Genomic DNA, 19,157 nt, shown 5'->3' with positions numbered 1-19,157 from the left:
GATTTAAATAACCAAAATAAGTGCCTCAATATATCTTCTTATTTAGCTTTCAAGGTATCAAACTTCACCTCTATAATATCATTTTAGTAAACATAAAGCTTCATTACTCAGAGCTCATTAGTCAGAGCTTTACAGTTGAGTCCTATTGTCACATTATTATCACATAAATAAAGAGGTCTTATAAAGAGGGCCTCTGCTAACGTCAGAACAAATCATTGCATGTCATGAAACATACTTTTAAGCTTTGACACCGTGTCCTAACTGGAAGCGAGTGACGAGGCGCAATGCAACGTTTTGAGCTGCGCTTTTGTCGTACACCCTGTTTTTATTTTTTCCTGTCGCTCGCGGTCGTTTATTCATGGATGAAAAACGACTGATTAGTTTACATAAAATAAGCCACCAGTGCAGCCGACAGCGGGAGAAAACCGGGTCAATTGTCCTGGATGTAGATGAGGATATTAACTTCATTATTGCCACTTTTGCTAAAATGAGAGAAATTAGGCCTACAAATCAGGAACATTAAAGGACCAAGAGAGTGAGAATAGCATGATTTGCTCTTCTTACATTTAGCTATCCGTCTTAGTTTACTGTACTGTGTTGTTAGTCATCATAGGCATAGCATACAAAACATTTTGAATGTCTTCATTTAGTAATTAGTGCAATGGTTCTTTCCTAATGTGTCCTGATTCTTAAATAAATCCAGTGTGCTGTTATTCGACTTTATGCAGATGATGTTGCTCTCTGACGTACAGAATTTCCTTCTCTAAAAATTGCTCAATAATGGAAAAGCAGGCAGCACCTTTTTAAAATATGACAGACTTGCCAATGTTTATTATTTTTGACAATTTTATATGTTGACAATACAAAGTATATTGTGGTTTCCTACCCAGAACAAGAGTGCAAGATTCAGGCCTCAGCTTCAGTGTTAGTCAACTTAAAGATGGATGGATATTAAGTGAGATAGTTGTCTGTTTCTGGTGCAACTCAACTTCTTTATTCACCTTAATTATTGAAACCCAGCTACTGTCTTTTTCCTTCTGTCCTCCCTTCTAACCTCCGTCCAGTGTTGATCTTCCAGCTACAGTGGGAGGATTCGCTGTGCTCTTAAATAGGACCATGACCTCATTGTGTTGTAGCTCCGCTGTGCTCTGCTTCTCCTGTTTGTTTGGATTTGGTTGCTCTCACCCTCCCAGTTCCTGTTTAACCCTGTCCATCCTGAACACTTCCCAGCCTGGACTGGACACTGTTGCTATGCACACCCACGAGGGCTAGAATGCCATTTTTGGGTCAATAACATCACCATGGGTCAGTATTAGGAGCTCTTGGTTAACAGTTTTTCTGAGGAATTGTTTGAGTCTCAAATAGGAGGATTTTGCTCAGTTTAAAACTATCAGTGATTCCTGCCATAAAGACTTATTATCATGGTTTTCAATGGAGAGTTTTAGTGTCCCATAATGGTCAAAAAGTTGTTTATTTATCCCGACAAGAATGAAATTCTGGAAGGAAACATTGGAGCCTTGTGGGTTTTTTTTGGCATAAAATTTACCAGAATTGGAGGCATCAGCTGTTGCAATCCAAAAATATTAATATTGGCCTGAATAAGCGTGTCTGAGTGTAACATATGATGATGACACACGTATTTAGAAACTCCTTTATGAGCTCAGGGCGATTTACATGTTGCAAAACCATTGATTCAAGATGCAAATACAATGGCAGGTGAACTGGAAACTTTGCATCTCAAGGCTACACATAAAAAATGACTTTGTTAAGCATTTGCTGCTTTAAAAGTGTGAAGATTTGCTGCATTTCTCTTTATCTTATATACTAGTGAATATCTTTTGGGTTGTGGACTGTTGGCCAGAAATTTGAATTCTTTGACATTTTACAGAAAGAGCAGTTAATCGATTAATGAGAAAATAATCATCATCTCTCCGCTCTGATGCTTCGGCTACCAAGTGTAAAATGTGGCTGGTCGATATGTTATGACATTTTTAATCCTGATTGTGTGGACGATGTTGCTTTTATTCCGTCTCCAAAGCCTGAATGAATATATCGATAGGTGGCTAAAAGGTGTAGAGTTCAATGATGATGGACTTCTGTGCATGAACGGGTGATTGAAGCTGAATTTAAGGCTTTTATTTTTTGTCACAAACCTCAACATTTTGCCTCAAGGACACACTAATAATATCAAGTTTGTTTTGGCGTTTTAGTTTGTCATCTGACGCGTCTCCTAAATTCTTAAATACTACCAAATGGAGACATGAAATCTAGAGGCCTTTTTAAAGATGTTTTTTGGGTCACTGTTTTCCTAGTTGGTAAACAGATTGCTCCATCCATCACCTGTATTCTGATATGAACATAGTTATTTACATTTTAGGCTTAAACTTTTGTGTTGAAATCGATTGTAAAAGCTCATTCTAAATACTAAATTCAGTAGTATTGCCCTAAAGGGGGAAACTCCCATTAGATAAGTAAAGTAAGTAAATAAATGTATGAATAAGAAGAACAACTGGTTTTACTTCTCAAGGAGTGGTGTGCATCTAAAGGCAGTTAATGTAGGTTGGAAGTCTTGTTGACCTCACTGAACACATATTAACAGAGTCACGAGAGGAAGAATTCCCCCGAGGGAGTGTCATTCATCATGTTTCTATTTTACTTCTTTACTTGTCTTTAGTTCTTTCTCTTTCCCCCTCTGACTGTCTGTGGAAGGTAAGATGTCAGATAATCTCCTTACCTGTCACTTCCTGGTAATAATAAGCTTTGACTCACCTGACCCGGCAGGCGCTTACAGAGAAGACTGAACGGGGAAAAGGTCAAACTTAACGTCACGACAGTTAAACAGAAGTTTTTAGAAATAAACAAGGAATCTGATATCCTCAGATTCAGTGTGTTGTGATGTCATTTGTGTCTTTGTGCAGATTTGTTGAGGTCCAATGTTCCTGAGTGTCCTCCCTTTTAATCCTGATGAGTCACTGTCTGTGTCACATGTAGATAAACAGGTCACCGCCACTAAGGGATTTGCTTTATGCACCAATATAAGGTTTAAATAATATTGATTTTTGAAAACTGATTGAGTTTTTAATGAGTGTGTCTGTAGCTGTTGTTTTGCACCACATTATATTACCTCTAGGGATGTTAATAATTAACAAATAAATGGGGCTGCACCAGGATTTGTCTACTCTGAGGTTGTCAAAATTAGATTTGCTCATGTACTGTAAAATGAGTAAACGTAATTCCCCTTAGCTCGCACACAGACTGGAATTACAATGTTAGAAACTCTGCAGCTGCAGTGTGTGTGTGTGTGTTTGCAGTGTTTGCACATGCTGCATTGGCACCTTGTCTTTCCCCTGAGCAGTGTGTGTTTTCCATATAAGGGTGTATGAGCCTTCAAAGCCTCCCTGGATCGTGCACTATGTGTGTTTGTATGTGTGTGTGTGTGTGTGTGTGTGTGTGTGTGTGTGTGTGTGTGTGTGGTTTTTAATAGACATAGAGGAAGGCTGCACTATGCCCATGTAAGCACACACACACTATACTGGAGATTTAAAGTCAGTCTGAAGACTCTGTATTGACACTCACATATAGACAGAAGATAGAAAACATCAGGACGGGCTTTCGTCCCGTTTTATACATCTGGAATCGGTAGTTTTAAGGCTTAAAAAAAACTTTAAATGACGCTGATACACAACAAAACCTGAGTTAGTTGAATGGAAAGCTCACTAGTAAACAGACAAACAGTCCAAAAACTAAAAATTAATCAGTTTACTATCATACATGACAAAGACAGCAGCAAATATTCACATTTTAGAAGATGGAAACGGAAAATATTTGGTATTTTTGCATGAACAATGACCAAAAACATCATCAAATGTCTTGTTTTATCCGACTAACAGTCCAAAATCTCAAAGATAATCAGTTTATTATCATACATGACAAAAAAAACACAGAAATATTCACATTTTAGAACATAAAACCAGATAATATTTGGCATTATTGCTTGAACAATGACGAAAAAAGGTTGCTGATTAATCAAAATTAGTTCTGTTCAACAGAAATCTTGTATCTGTAACAGTTTACATGATTTATTTGTGAATAGTGTGATTATTTCCAGTGTTTTTTACTTATTGACTTACTTATTAAGTGTCTTTTATGTGACGTCTGCTTTTTTGTGCAGCAAATCCTTTAATCTAAGACTATTTTCTCTGTCGGGACTCAATAAAAGCGACCTTGAACCTTGATCAGGAGTCACTTTATGCACTTATTTCAAGTTTACGCAACAGTTTTAAAGTTGTTTTATATAATTTTTTTTGATTTGTTGTAGCAGAGCAGTCAGGGTGGGTCTATGTGCCACTTTTTTTCCTGAAAATCAGTCTGCCTGAAAACATTTAAACGTCCCCGAGGTCAGCGGACGGGCTCTTTACAACAGATTATGTAACATATTTGGCTTTGTCATGTGACCTAAATTATAGTTTTGTAGTTGCAGCTGTGTGCTGTTGTAAAATGATAAAAGAGGAGGGTTGGGCTGTGTGTGTTTGACCTGGTGTCACCAGTGTTTATTCTTGGTTGTTAAAGCTCACGTGCAGATGTTTGTCTCTCTACTTTACAGAAGTATCGTCTTTATCTAGACCCCTCTCTATCAGCTGTCGTCTGTTTTGACCTGCTGCACCCTCTACGGTTATTTATACACAAACACAGTGACGACTGCTGACTTCACATACAGTAAAGCCTCTTGTGCAGCTGACTTGACAAACACAAGTGTGCATACAGTACATATCACACACATCACAAGCTGTTTGAATCAGTTGAACACACTATTCAAGTCCAAATGGCCTCATGTCAGTTCAACTCATCACTATTTTAGCCTTTTTTTTTCTTGCATTGTCGAGTTTCCTGCAGGAGATTTATATGTTTTATCTAAGATTAGAAGTCAGTCACACAGTATGGGACCCAGGCTCATTAGAAATGTGTTTTTGTCATGCGCTGACCCTCTAGCAGTGAGGGCCTTTTCACACTTGTGAGTCCGAGCCTGAGATGATTTTTTTGGGGGAAAGGTGGAAATACACTGGCTGCTAATTTATTTATTTTATTTAACCTGGTCAAAACAATTGAGATACAATATTTTATGATAGTGACCTGGCCAAAAAAGGCAGCAAACGTCGAGTGCACGTTGTCTTCACACACACGATAAAAAACAAAACAATACATTAGACAGTAAAAATGAATGTTCATGCATCTACATAAATAATAGACACAGATTAAAAGGCAGCAAGACATGATTAGTATGGTCTTAGTGCAACTAGTGTTGTCAAAAATATCTAAGTATTCATAAATATTGATACTGAATATTACAAGGTATTGTATTGAAGTTAGAAATTCCAGTATTGTGACAACATTAGCTGTAAGGCTTTGATAGAAGTTGTATTTTCAAATGAAAAGACGCCAGAAAATTGAGAATTGGATGTTGTGTTTTATTCTCAGTGAACTTATTAAGTTATCTCCTAACTACTTAGTCCAAGTCGGCTGGGTCACATGAAAAATACCACCTGTTTTACCCTAAAGCACCGTTCAGTAACAAAGTACATATGCTAACTTTACAATCTACGACTCTTGATTCTGATGAGGAAGAACTCTACTTGTGAACTCGTCCACGCGTCCCGCTGCTATTGTCTAAACAGAGGCTGTATTGTTTTAATGATCTTGGTTGACTTGTGACTTATCGTGTCATGTTTCCTTTAATTCTCTCCGTCAGGATGTGGAGAAGGAGAGAGAGTTGCGGACGGAGTTCAGCAGGGAGGAAATCCGGCAGAAGATCGAGCAGTACAACACGCTGACCAAAGACCACCTTAAAATGACACTCGTGAGTGGAGCGCACACACACACACACACACACACACACACACACACACACACACTGGCTGAGTCAGTGAGTTACTGTATTTGGCTTGGAGCTCGTTTCCCCTTTAAAAACAGAAGAACCATTGAACAGCTCTTTTATCTACATCACATGTAAATATTCTGTAAGCTGCTGCCGCTACCATTAAAATGCTATATGACATTTACCACGGGGTCAGTGGTGGAAGAAGTACTCGGATACTTTACTAGGCAAGACACCCCAGGCAAAAACATTGTTTTTCATGCACTGATCAATTTTGGTCTTTTTTGCTTCCATAACATATCTTCTTTCAGACTAGTGGTACATTTATTTTACTACACTTTGTCTATTTGTGTTTGTAGATTTCTCCTAAAATCACCAACAGTTAGCATTAGATAATGCTTTATTTGCATATTTAAATATCAGAAAACTTGTAATACAAAAAATAAGTGTCTTAATGTAAGAAATCAATTTGGGAAGTTTCGTGGTGATATCTATTAGTTAAAGATTTCACTGGAAGGAGGTTCAAAAAATGAGACTGGAAGTTCATTCTTGACCTTGGAAACAGCAAATCTCACCATAAGTTCAATTAGTAACTGCCAACTTCAATAAGAAGTCCTTAAAATGTTTAGAACAAAATCTGCAATCTCATGCAAAATGTTCAAACTTGATCTGCTGAAGAACATTATGTGATTGAAACCTACAAAACAGCTGTTTGTTAAAATGCTCTTTCTGTCTTCCCGAATAAATAATAAACCCTGATTAATTAACTGTTCTTTTCCTACTACCAGAAAACTATAGGTTAATATAAATAACAGCTGTGAAAACACGCTGAGTCCTGCAGGCTTTTTAATCTCCACATTTCGAGGTGTGCTGATGTTTCAACGTCCTCCAGCTCCCAGCATTCCTCAGCAGTCACATCAGAGTGATGTGATGTTATTCCTGCTATTGTTCTCCCCCACACTGTTTCCCTTGGCAGCGTGAACGGTGTCTGATGTTGTATTCAGAAACATGACGCCCTGATAAATCCTGTGAAAATGAAGGATTATAGGAGAAGCAGTGGAATATCTACCGGCTGAGAACATTTTGATAAGAGCTGCATCGATTAGTCAATCGACAACTATTTTGATTATCGATTAATCGATCATAAAAATGTCAAATAATGCTGCTTTCAGCTTTACAAATATGGAGATTTTCTCTGTTTTATATCATATTAAACTGAATATCTTTTGGGTTTTGGACAAAACAAGAGATTTAAAGACATCAACTTGGACTTTGAGAAACTGGGATGAACATTTTTCACGATTTTCTAACTTTTTATAGACCAAACGATTAATCAATAATGAAAATAATTGTTAGTTGAAGCCCTGAATTAGATATAATAAAATCGATAGTACACTAGTAACTGAAGGCCTTTGTTAATATAAAATATTCACTTCATCATGTCATTGTCAGAAGTTTCTTCTATACAGAGAGTTCCTTGGATAGTCCGTAAAAAGCAAGTAAATAAATTCATGACAAGAAGATATTTTGCATTTTGTGTCAAACATAAACCAGCCCAGGTGTTGTGAAATTAACTATTAAATAAACTATTTGAGTCAGCAGGTCGTGAGGTTCAAATAAGATGGAAAAGGTCCAGTGATAAGACTGAAACCAGCTGTTCAACACCTGTTAGAGCTGATATATCATCACGATGTGAAGCTTGCAGACACGTCGTCTTCACCCACAACTTTCTTTGTAATTCTGACTTCCTTCGTTCTCATCACTTCATCTGTGATGGTTTCTCTTTGTGGTCGTCCTGTCTAGTTTCAGCTCCGTGTTTTCTGACTTCTGGTCATACTGATCTCGTTTGTCAGCTTATGACCTGAACACACACACACGTGACAGTCGTCCAGGCCCACATAGAGTAATGAGATTAAGATGCTCGTCCATCTGTCCTGCAGGATGACACTCTGGGTTTAATGGGTTAACTGGTCTCATCTGGAGAGATCATATAGCTCGTATACTGTGTATAGCATACACCAGGTGATCTTGTTGTGTGCTAGTTTGCCTGATTTGATGGTGATTGTTTTTACGTGCAACTCTGATTTTAATACACTTTACTTTTGTTTAAATGTGCGTTCTCCTGGTTTAGATTTAGATCTTAGTCTCAGCTCCAATAAGAAGTTGTTAATATTCTTATTGTAATATATTTCATCATAGTTTTAAAGTTAAATTTGATGTAGTTTCAGTTTTGTTTTCATCGTTTAGTTTAGTTTATTTTGGTTGTTTTCAATTTATACAACTCAAATACACATATAGAAATAATAAAAAACAATAATAAGTAATTAGTTTTGAAATAGTGACACGGTGTAGGCTGATGTGTAAGCTTATTACACCTACCCTTTTTACATTCATTAAATTTATACACTATATTCGTAAAAAGGTCGCCAGTTACTATTTTTTAAATACATGTAAATTGTCAATGTTAAAATTTTACATACAAATCTAATTATTATTGTTTTTTATAAATGTTTCAGGAAAGTATTTTCTTAGTTTTCCATCACAAGAATACATAAATAAAATCTTTAAAATTAAAATGTTCTTTATTGGCCAGAGTACAGTAATATTATTATTATTATTATTGTTTTTGTTATTATTATTATTTTTACATTTTTTTATTTGTTTGTTATTGTTGTTATATTTCAGTATAATATTTTTGAATATTTTAAATAAAACAAAATAGACAACAAATGGTGTACCCATTATGACATAGTACCATAACTCTCTCTCTCTCTCTCTCTATTGTCTGTCTCCCAGAATCCTAGTGGTGTGTATACCGGTTTCATCAAGGTCCAGATGGACCTGAGGCGGCCGGTGACGGTGCGAGGAGGTCAGCGAGGAGCAGGAGGAGCGCTGGTGGAGGAGGCCTTCTATCTGCCCAGAGGAGTCTCCAACACCCTCCACATCAGCTCCAATAACACCGTCAGACAGGTGGCTGAAACACACACACACACACACACTCACAGACACACACTAACGCGTCAACACAACTTAATTAGGGTCTGATGACATACGGGTTGAAGTCAGAGTTCAACAGACGCCGGCTGATGTTGAAGTTTTATTAAATCAGTTTTCTGACATGTTGATTAACTTAAAGTGATTGAGTACATCAGTTTACCACAGACACAGGATATATTGTTTCTGATTGGCTGCCAGGTGTCTGTTAATTAAAAATAAAATCATTTAACTAACAGGAGGTGAAAGGTATATAGTCCCTTTCAAACTAAGAGGCAATTCAGAAGTCTTTTATGTTTTCAGGTGCCTTGAATAATCATTTGCTTAAGCTAACAGTATTGTTAAAAGCTTTGCTTGTTTAACCTAAATTCAGGGTTTAGTTGTCGGCTGACTAAGTTTACATTAGTGTCGTTACTGCTTTATATTTGAGTGTTTTTCTTTTCTTGTGTGTTCAGGTGATCGTCGCCCTGCTGGGCAAGTTCACGGTCGCAGACAACCCGGCCAAATACGCCTTGTACAAACGCTATCGCAGGGAGGAGCAGGGTGAGACTGACGCCTAATGTGTATGTGTGTGTGAGACAGTGAAAGCGACAGGCCTGGAGACAGTGTGCTAAATGCCACTCATGCCACAAGCTCGGTATCATATGCTTGTGTGTGAAGGGCGTGTGTGAGTGTGTATTTCTGAATGCCTCGCCCTCATGTCGGGCTCTCCCTACTATCAGCAGTAACACCCCACACATGTATATATAAACACACTCTTTCCCTCTATGAATCAACAGCTGTCGCCGGGTCGCTCGGTTTCAAATATCATCTTTAGCGTCTCCAAGACAGAAACAAGATGCAGTTTATGGGCCTTATACTATAAAACAAGACTTTGTAAATCTATTGAATTTGTTTTTATATCTTGTTTGAAGTCTGTGAAACATTTTACCCCCAAACTTTTATAGAGATTTTGGGTGTTTTCTCCCCCTTCGAAGGATGCCTGTTGTCATATAAGCTTTTGGTCTGGTTTTTACCTCATTACTGGAGACGTACAGTGAGAAGCAGCCTAATAAAAGACAGTCTAGACAGACGTCTGACAGCAGATGTATATAGACTGAGCTACATATATAAACTTCCCAGACAATAGTTGGGTAAAGCTGTCATTGAACAGTAATTAAAAACCAGTTGGAGAGTCGTGGTGCTGCTCTTTCATCAAAAGTGTTGGATGAACTTTGGTCTAGAAATGTAGAAATGTCCTTCAGTCTCAGGACAAAACAAACAGACTCCAGTTGAGGTTGATGATTGTCTGAAAGAAAGAAAAAAGAAAATATACACTGTTTGTTCTAAAAACCTGTTTGAGACTACAACAGCCTACAACAGTAGCTTTGGTCTCTTAAAGGAATACTTCAACATTTCTGTAAATGTGAAGCTATAGCCAGCAGACGGTTGTCCGTATTTAACAAGAGAAATCTGCCTTTGGGCATCTCTAAATCTGTCTGATTAACTTGTAATTAGGGCTGTCAATCGAATAAAGTATTTAATATTATCAACATGGGAGTGGGCAAATATGCTGCCATATGCAAATATATGTATATATTTATTATTGGAAATCAATTAACAACACAAAACAACAACAGATATTGTCCAGAAACCCTCACAGGTACTGCATTTAGCATAAAAAATATGCTCAAATCACAACATTGTAAACTGCAGCCCAACAGGCAACAACAGCTGTCAGTGTGTCAGTGTGCTGACTTGACTATGACTTGCCCCAAACTGTATGTGATTATCATAAAGTGGGCATGTCTGTAAAGAGAAGACTCGTGGGTACACATAGAACCCATTTTCATCACATATCTTGAGGTCAGAGGTCAAGGGACCCCTTTGAACATGGCTATGACAGTTTTTCCTCGACAAAATTTAGCTCAAATTTGCAACGTTATTTAGCCTCCTTTACGACGAGCTAGTATGACATGGTTGGTACCGATGAATTCCTGGGGATTTGTAGTTTCATATGATGCCAGTATCTTCACTTTAGCTTTAAAACTGAGCCCGCTACAACCTCTGACAGATCGATTGCGTTAAAACGATTTTGCAGCCGTATTACTCAATTATCAATATCGGTATTGACCCTAAAAGTCCAGCGTTGTTGGTCTGTTTGCCATAACTTCAGCTCAGTCCAGCAACATTCATCTCTCTCTCTCTCTCACTCTGTTTTTGTAAATTACTGTGGTCGTTAATGTGCCGCGCCCATCCTTTCATCCTCTGCCATGCCTGTTTATATGCACACACACACTAAATGCATCTGCAGCGACCGCAGTGGTGCCTGCATGCATGTGGCTTAAAGCACCGCACATACTGTACTGCCTAAATTAATCTGTGTGTGTGTGTGTGTGTGTCCTGCAGTGTATGTGTGTAAACTGGCGGATGGCGAGCAGCCGTTGTTCCTTCGTCTGGTGGCGGGACCCGACGGCGACACTCTCGGCTTCGTACTGAGAGAACAGCAGACTGGAGAAGTCATGGTAACACTACACCTCTATCTACATCTACAGTATCACTCCTGTTATTCACTCTTTGTTCTCCTCGTCTGTGCTCACTTCATCCTTCATAATATATAATATGAATAATAAAAAGAAGGAATGACCACACCTACTATATGATCAAGTACCATCCGTAAATATCATCTGAAAGAAACAAAAACGTGACATACAAATAAAGCTTGTTTGCTCCTCTCTCCAGTGGGATGCGTTCTCCATCCCAGAGCTGCGTAACTTCCTGCGGATCCTCGACAAAGAGGAGGACGAGCAGAAGGTGGCGCTGAATCGCCGCTACGAGGCTTACCGCCGGAGACTGGAAGAGGCGCTGAGGGAGGTCAGAGTGCCCTCTTAGAGGATTAACCTCTATAAAACAGGACCGCTGCGCCCTAAAGGGACGGAGGAGGAGGAGGTGATTTTTACCTCCTCGGTGGAGCAAAATAGTGTAAATTTTGACGAAGAGAGGGATGTGAACGCAGAGTGAGAGGAGAGGATCCATCGCCTGGAAGAAGGGATGATACAGACAAAAAGAGGGATGATATAAAGGAGAAAATAAACTGACAGACGGCGGATAAAGAGATGAACGGACAAAATCTGGATGCTGGAGTTTGATTCAGCCTGGATTAAAGACTTCAAACTGCTGCCTGCAAACACCAAAGATTCACTTAATCGTGCCATATTTATCCATTCATCCTCTCTCCCTCCATCCCTCTCTTCTTCTTCTTCTTCTTTTTCTCCTCTCACTCTGTCCCGCTGTCACATAATTTATCCGATTCCTCTTTTTGTTTCCCCTTTTAAACTTGTGAAAGACTCGAGGCCATACGTTGAGTTAGTTTTATTTAATTTTTTTTGTTTTAAAGGTCTGTACATATTTTTTTTTCTTAATTTATATGGGTGAAGCGTTTTATTGTTTTATTTTGTTTTCTTGAAACAAAAAAAAAGTCTTATTTTAGTTTTTTTTGTACAGAGGCGGAGCACCAATCTGGTTGTTGACACAGTCACGGAGAATAGTTTACTAATAGTTTTAATAGTTTTGCTACTAGAGGTAAATACACAACATGAGCATCAGCTGTAGCTACGTATACACGACAGGAATACTAGATAAGTTAGAGAATACTCTGGAAGTAAAGAGGTCTCGATCTTTGTTGCTTATTGCTTGAATTACCCTGAAAGTTGAGAAAGGAACAAGTAGCCTGCATATATATGTATGGAGTCTCAAGTGTGCCAAAATTTAAGACTTTTTTGTGTTTAGATATATATATCTTTTTTAATGGTTTTTAATAAAACATAAATATGGTAAAATAAATAGTGAAATAACAGAATAGACGAGGTCACATGGGACAACGCGTAAACACTATTATAAATTGATTAATTAAGTAAAACAAAAAAAAAAACATCTTTACATTTATCAATTAATAATGTTTCCTTTTTTCTTTTTTAAAGGATTAATAATTAAATGTTTAAAATGACATTCTTTTTTAAAGCCCCTTAAAAACTTTTTTGTATGCCATTTATTTACTAATGCGCCTGCTCTTTTTTCATAAATCAAATTTTGTCTCCTGCTGTAGCATTTACAATTTTAATTTAATGGGCATTAAAAATGGAAAAACAAAAAATAACAATTTAAACGACAGTTTTAAAATTAATTTAGCAAGTCAATTATAAATTTTAAAAAAATTGATTAATTGGCAAATGCAATTCTTTTAGCATATATTCATAATAATTTTTTGCAGGATACATATTTATGTACCAGCCTCCATTACATATCTTCAAAGCAAATAAGCATCTGTCATTTTCCTGCTTTTATCTCTTTTTATGTATACAATATAGAAATAAAATTTAAAAATAGGTTTAAAAAATGTTATATTTACTTACATTTTATTTTTAATACATAATTATATTGCATATTTTATTATTATTATTATTATTGGCACACTTCAGACTCCATAATAAGTTGGCAAGAAACTAAATGTTGTAGACGAACGTACTGAGAAATAAAAAGAGGTGAATTTCAGGTTAAATGTGACTGAAAACAGACAGAAAGCAGAGGAAAGGTTTCTACTGAAAGACAGAAGCGTGTGAGCACAGGAAGAAATGTAGTTTTGGTTGTAAAGATTGTTTGTTTTGGCGAGTGGGCATGAGATGGTAGGATTGAAAGCCTGACCTGATGTAGTTTGGATAGACATGACCCCTGACCTTTGACCCTGTATGGTCACAGGAGGAGGAAGGAGGAGTGAGATTCGACAGGTTTCCGGAAGTTGACTGAGCCATTTAGAGGAAGTAGAAGAGAAACATTAAATAGAGGAAGGAAGGATAAAATACAGAAGACATGACTGTCATAAAAGGAGTGTGACCTTGAGAACAATGAAGGGATTTCCCTCAAACCACAAGTCACCGTGATTTTCCTCAAACCACAAGTCACCGTGATTTTCCTCAAACCACAAGTCACCGTGATTTAAAGAACGCTCCTGTAATTCACAGCTGAGAGAAAAGGAGGTCTGTAAGTGCTGATAGCTGCAGAGAACAAGGGAGAGAGAAATGGCTGCATTGTGCCGTCTGTCAGTCTGCAGGCATTCATTTAAAAACGCCTGTTTTGTGCTTTTATCTCAAGTTAAAACATGCACCCTTGACCTCCTTGTCAGCCCGGGTTTCAGCTCTTTCTCTGGTGGATAAATGGGGAAAATAATAAAGACGGAAACAAGGAAAGAATGTATAAAGTAAAGGATGGAACGATTTTGCAAGTAAATAGCTGCCTTAAATATATATATGCAATGTTTAGTATATGCAACTTATCATTTATGGCTTAGAGACCAAAGAGGCTTATTTTCAGTGTAGTTTTGTAGAAAAATCAGCTTTTTTGAATCGGCAATTATTCAGATATTTGAGGAAACAAAGACAATCATTTAGACATACTACAAATCAGATTATTATAATTTATCACAAGTCATTAAAAAAAAGCTTCTATGCTTGAGCTGCAGCTACTAAATACAAGTACAATATCGCCACCTAGTGGAGAAATACTGCAACTATTCTCTCATTTCTGTGTCAAACTATCTTTATAGATTTATTTTTTTTCTTGTTATAACCAAAGATATTTTTGTGGTGTTGCCTGGAGCAAAAAATATATATTAGAGGCCTCTTCCCACCGGAGGGAAAACATATATAGTTTTATTTAAAGGGGTTTTAACCCTCGTTTATTCTACTATCAAACACTGGGTTAATGGTATGGAAGCAAAAAAAGGTCTTATAAGCAACTGAATGCCTAATTGTGACATTTAAAGGGACACTCTATTAATTTTAGTTTCAAGTTCAGTTTTACTCGTCATGAGGAGAAATACTCGTGAGTAAAATATTGTATAATTCTGTGACTCTGGAGGCAGAGAGGAGCTAACGGAAGTTTACATTGCGTTGCATTATGGGAAATGTAGGATTCAGCATTTCAGAACTAAAAGTCAGGATATCTCAGCCTCTGCTGCTTTGATTTTGACAATTACTTTTTTAAACTGTCTCTCAGAAGTACCCTAACTTTATGGAAGTGCAATAATAAATAACTGGAGTACCCCTGAATATTTAATGTTGACATTTAAAAAGTGAAATTTAAGCACCAAAATTCATGATGAAAAATTCAAATTCAATTTGCAAAACTTGAAATTAACTACTGGATTTTTCAAATAATTCACATAAATTAGGTATTCAGTCGCTTTTAAATCTCAAACTATTTTGGCCTCTTTTTGCTTCCCTATAATATAATTTAATATGATACGAAAGTCTGCATGGAAACAGTTGATGAATCTTAAAGCCATGTTGTTGTTGTTGTTTGTGTATTTGAAAAACAACTTTAGCTGTTTAAACACATCATTACCAGACTAGACGTATCAATTAATTTTGGGCACTTTAACGTTGAATTCAGGGAAGACGGGTTTTTTTATTTTTTTTTCCGCCATCACAGTCTGTACTTCATCTTAACATCTAATTCACTATAATCTTATTTTGAAAGATCTTGTTAAGCTCCACTCATAATGTTTCTTTTTTTTACAAATGGAAGTACAGTGTGACAGAAGTTATTTTAAGCTAATTTTATTTTATGTTTTGGTCTCAACGAGCTTCCGTATAAGTTTAGCTGTAGACTGTGAAATCTCGCATGTGTTCCTGTTTGTCTCTTTGTATACATTCATGCTTACTGTACACACTACTGGGCTGCTCAGCATTAAAGCATGCGTTATCATCGTAGATAAAAACGGGCGGTCAGACGGCATTTGGAAATTAATTTTTGGAGTGAAAATGGGTGAACACATACTGTTTTTCAAATGCTTTCAGATCTGCTGGTTATATAAATTAGGCTTGTTGATCAATTTATCTATTATGAAAAGCTTTTGGGCCAGTAGTGTTAATGAACGCAGAGTTTATTATGTGATACCTGCTATGTATTCAGAGATCTTAATCATGACTAGAGTCACAGAGCGCACAAACAATTGAGCTTTAAGGTTAATTTTTTACCTTTAGATGAAGTACCTTGACAAAAAATCTAAAATATTCAGATTTAGTAGTATTTTGTTTTCCTAGAATTTTGTTTATACATTTAGTTTTGTCTACAATTAGTCGAGATGAATCAATTAGTCGATCAACAGGCAAATATTCTGCAACTATTTCAATCATTTTTCAAGCAAAAAATGCCAAATATGCTCCGGTTCCAGCTTCTCAAATATTAAAATTAGCTAATTTTCGTTGTTTTATATGTTGATAAACTGAATATTGTTGAGTTTTAGGACTGTTGGTCGCACAAAACAAGCAATTTGAATAGTCATTGTGGGCATTTTTTGCTGTTTTCTGACATTTGTTGGGCAAAAATTAACCGCTTCCAGCCTCTGAAATGTGAATTTTTCCATTCTACAATATATATAATATGTATTGTATAGATATATAGACTACAATATTTATTTTTAGTCTGTCAGTCTGATTGTATGGAGTCCCATGGGTGCCCTGAAAAGATGATCCTTTAACAAAAACATTTTCGTGCATCCCAAAACATTTAGATGTTGTCAGTGAATATGAATCTTACATATAACTGCATTATGTGGTGTAAAATGACCGTTGGAATAATACTCCATACAAGAATATTTATTTACGGTTTTAAAAATCACAAATTTAGATCATTTTTAGAGCTATTAAATTGCTGGAGCTCATTTTTGACCTTGGAAACAAAAAACAATCTCACCATATCCTCACTGTTTGAAGCTTTTCTGGAGCTTTTGATCACATTACATGATCTTCATCAGCAAACGGACCTTTTAGAAGTTCAAATTTCCATCTTTTCTGAGCACTTCTAAGGACTTTTCATCCAAAACTGAGGTTCAAAAGTTTATTCTTGACGCTCAAACTGTTAAGGAAACAAACTCATCCTTTGATGTGATCGAAAGCTCCAGAACGGCCACTAAATGGACCTTGTAGTGAGACTGTTTTCTCTTAAATTAGTTAACTGACCTATCAGCTTAAGATCTTCTGTTTTGTGCGATCTGTGTCTCTAGTTTGAACATCCAGAAACTGTAACGTTAAATGCCAAAGATCTGTGTGTAGCTCTTTTGCCATTTACTGATATTATTATTTTCCAATTATGCTGTTTTGTTGTTGACTTTGTAGAGAAGAGATCAGGTTTATCTCACATGATGAGTTCCTCGTAAGCATCTGAAATACAACTTTTACACTTGAGGAAGAAAAAAAGGTTTTAATTTCAGACCTGAGCTGCAAAATCCAAAATGATGAAAAGAAGATGATCTTATTTTCAATTCACTAATCTGTCTACGGAAGATGGAAGTCAATAGAAGCCATATTTTAGTGCAAGATTTAGTTGAATTTTGGCCTTTGAGCTCGGTCTGAAAGCTCGGACCTCAGCAGTGCCTTTTAAAAGTCTGACAGAAAAACAAACCTGCAGGAGAAACGGAGGGTTTCATCACACGTTGCAGCTCTCTCTGCAGGCGAACAGTTAACTCGAGGTGGGTTTATTCGTGTCGGTATTTTGTGGTTTCTCTTTGAATCGTTACCAAATGTGGCCTTTCCTTCACACGAGGCGGGCTGCATCTATTAAAGGTGAAATTAAAACAACAAAGGAGTGTTTTCATGTTTGTTTTATTGCAGCTTTTCTTTTGTTTTCTTCTTGATTTTGATTTGATTAGGTTTTGTGACCTCACAACACTGTTTGTAGTTGAATTAAGATACCGTAAATGGGATTGTTTTAATATATTTGACAAATTTATCACTCGGTTGAAAGAAAAATTAATTGGCAACTATTTAGATAATTACGTGTCTAAAAAAAACAAACTCATTTTTAAAAAGAATATATACTTTGCATAGAAAAATGCCATAATATACTGTATGAGAATTTGCTACTTTTCTTTGTTTTATGTAATTATAAACTGAAGAGTTTGGGGTTTAAAACGGTCGTCAAACAAAACAAAATATTTGAAGACATAACCTTTCACTCAGGGAAATTATGAGGGGCATTTTTCAATTTTCTGACATTTTATAGACAGAAACGATAGAAAACAATCAGCAGATTAATGGATTTTGAATATAATTGTTATTTATATTTCCCAAATCAACTGCATTAACAGATCAAAAACATTTACTGGATCTACAGATAAATTTGACAAAAGTCAGTTATTCAAATCAAATCAAACTTATAGAAAAATCTTTTGGTTATTTATATATATTTTTTACATCACGAAAAAAAACATAGGTTGACAAATTATATGCCCAATATATACTAAATTTAATCGTTTTCATGCACAAAAAAATGCTAAATTGTTGTTGTCTCCATGCCAAAAAAATATAAAATTAGACAACTTTCATGCTAATCTGTCAATTTATTGCCCAACAAATACAAAACCTGTACAGTTTTGTGCCAAAAAATACAAATTGTGGCTAAAAAACAACAAAATACGACACTTCATGTACAAAAGATTCAAAAGTTGTCCATTCTTATGCTCAACATTTTGAGAAATATGCATATTTGCTTTCTTGCAGAGAGTTAGATGAAGATTGATTCACTAAATATGAAGCTACAGCCCGGACACGGTTACCACGGTTACCAGGAGAAAAAGGGTATTTGTCAGTATTTTGTCAGTACTGTATTGTAGTCTGGAGGAGAAGCAGCACCTCCTCCTCTTGTCCTCTGTTTGACCCCAACTCCAATGACCTCACAGTCTAGAAGAGGGGAACCCCCTCCCTGCTGTCTCACACACACACACACACACACGCACGCACACACACACACGCACGCACACACACACACACGCACACACACACACAACTCTGTGATGTGTGAAGCTGCAGAAGGGAACCTGCTAATACTGCCTTCAAAGTAAAAGCTTAGACCAGGGGTCTGCAACCTGCAGCTCTGGAGCCACATGCGGCTCTTTAGCTCCTCTCCAGTGGCTCCCTGTGGATTTATAAAAATGGAAATGAATAACTGTTTTTTTGTTTACATTTTCAATTCAATTTATTATACGGTACAACAGAGTATTAGGGCCACATTGAGGAAAACAAATAAATCTGAGATTTTGAGAATAATGTCATAAGTTTACGAGAAAAAAGTCTTAGTATTATGAGAATAAAGTCATAATATTATAAAGTAATAATTTTACGTGTTATTCTCTTTTTTTCTTGTAAAGTTATGACTTTATTCTCGTAATGTTCCGACTTTTTTCTTGTAATATTATGACTTTATACTGGAAATCTCAGATGGTTTTTTTCCCTCAATGTGGCCCTAATACTCCTAG

General features: G+C 36.5%; 1 protein-coding gene across 3 annotated transcripts in view; it reads left to right on the top strand.

Moving 5' to 3' along the window:
• rassf3 (Ras association domain family member 3) overlaps positions 1–17,485 on the top strand; it is a 66,949-nt gene extending 49,464 nt beyond the window's left edge. The window contains exons 2-6 of one of the 3 annotated variants that reach the window (XM_074626211.1): positions 5,747–5,854; positions 8,669–8,842; positions 9,322–9,409; positions 11,255–11,370; positions 11,588–17,485. In XM_074626211.1, coding sequence (XP_074482312.1) covers positions 5,747–5,854; positions 8,669–8,842; positions 9,322–9,409; positions 11,255–11,370; positions 11,588–11,737 — 636 coding nt within the window. In that variant the 3' untranslated portion in view covers positions 11,738–17,485. The remainder of the gene's footprint in view (positions 1–5,746; positions 5,855–8,668; positions 8,843–9,321; positions 9,410–11,254; positions 11,371–11,587) is intronic. The other 2 variants (XM_074626209.1, XM_074626210.1) reach the window with 2 other exon arrangements.
• The last annotated feature ends 1,672 nt before the right edge of the window (positions 17,486–19,157 follow it).

Source organism: Sebastes fasciatus, chromosome 23 (genome assembly GCF_043250625.1).
Source record: "Sebastes fasciatus isolate fSebFas1 chromosome 23, fSebFas1.pri, whole genome shotgun sequence".
Classification (NCBI taxonomy): Eukaryota; Metazoa; Chordata; class Actinopteri; order Perciformes; family Sebastidae; genus Sebastes; species Sebastes fasciatus.
Note: the sequence above shows the minus strand (reverse complement) of the source record. Positions and strands in the feature narration are given on the sequence as shown.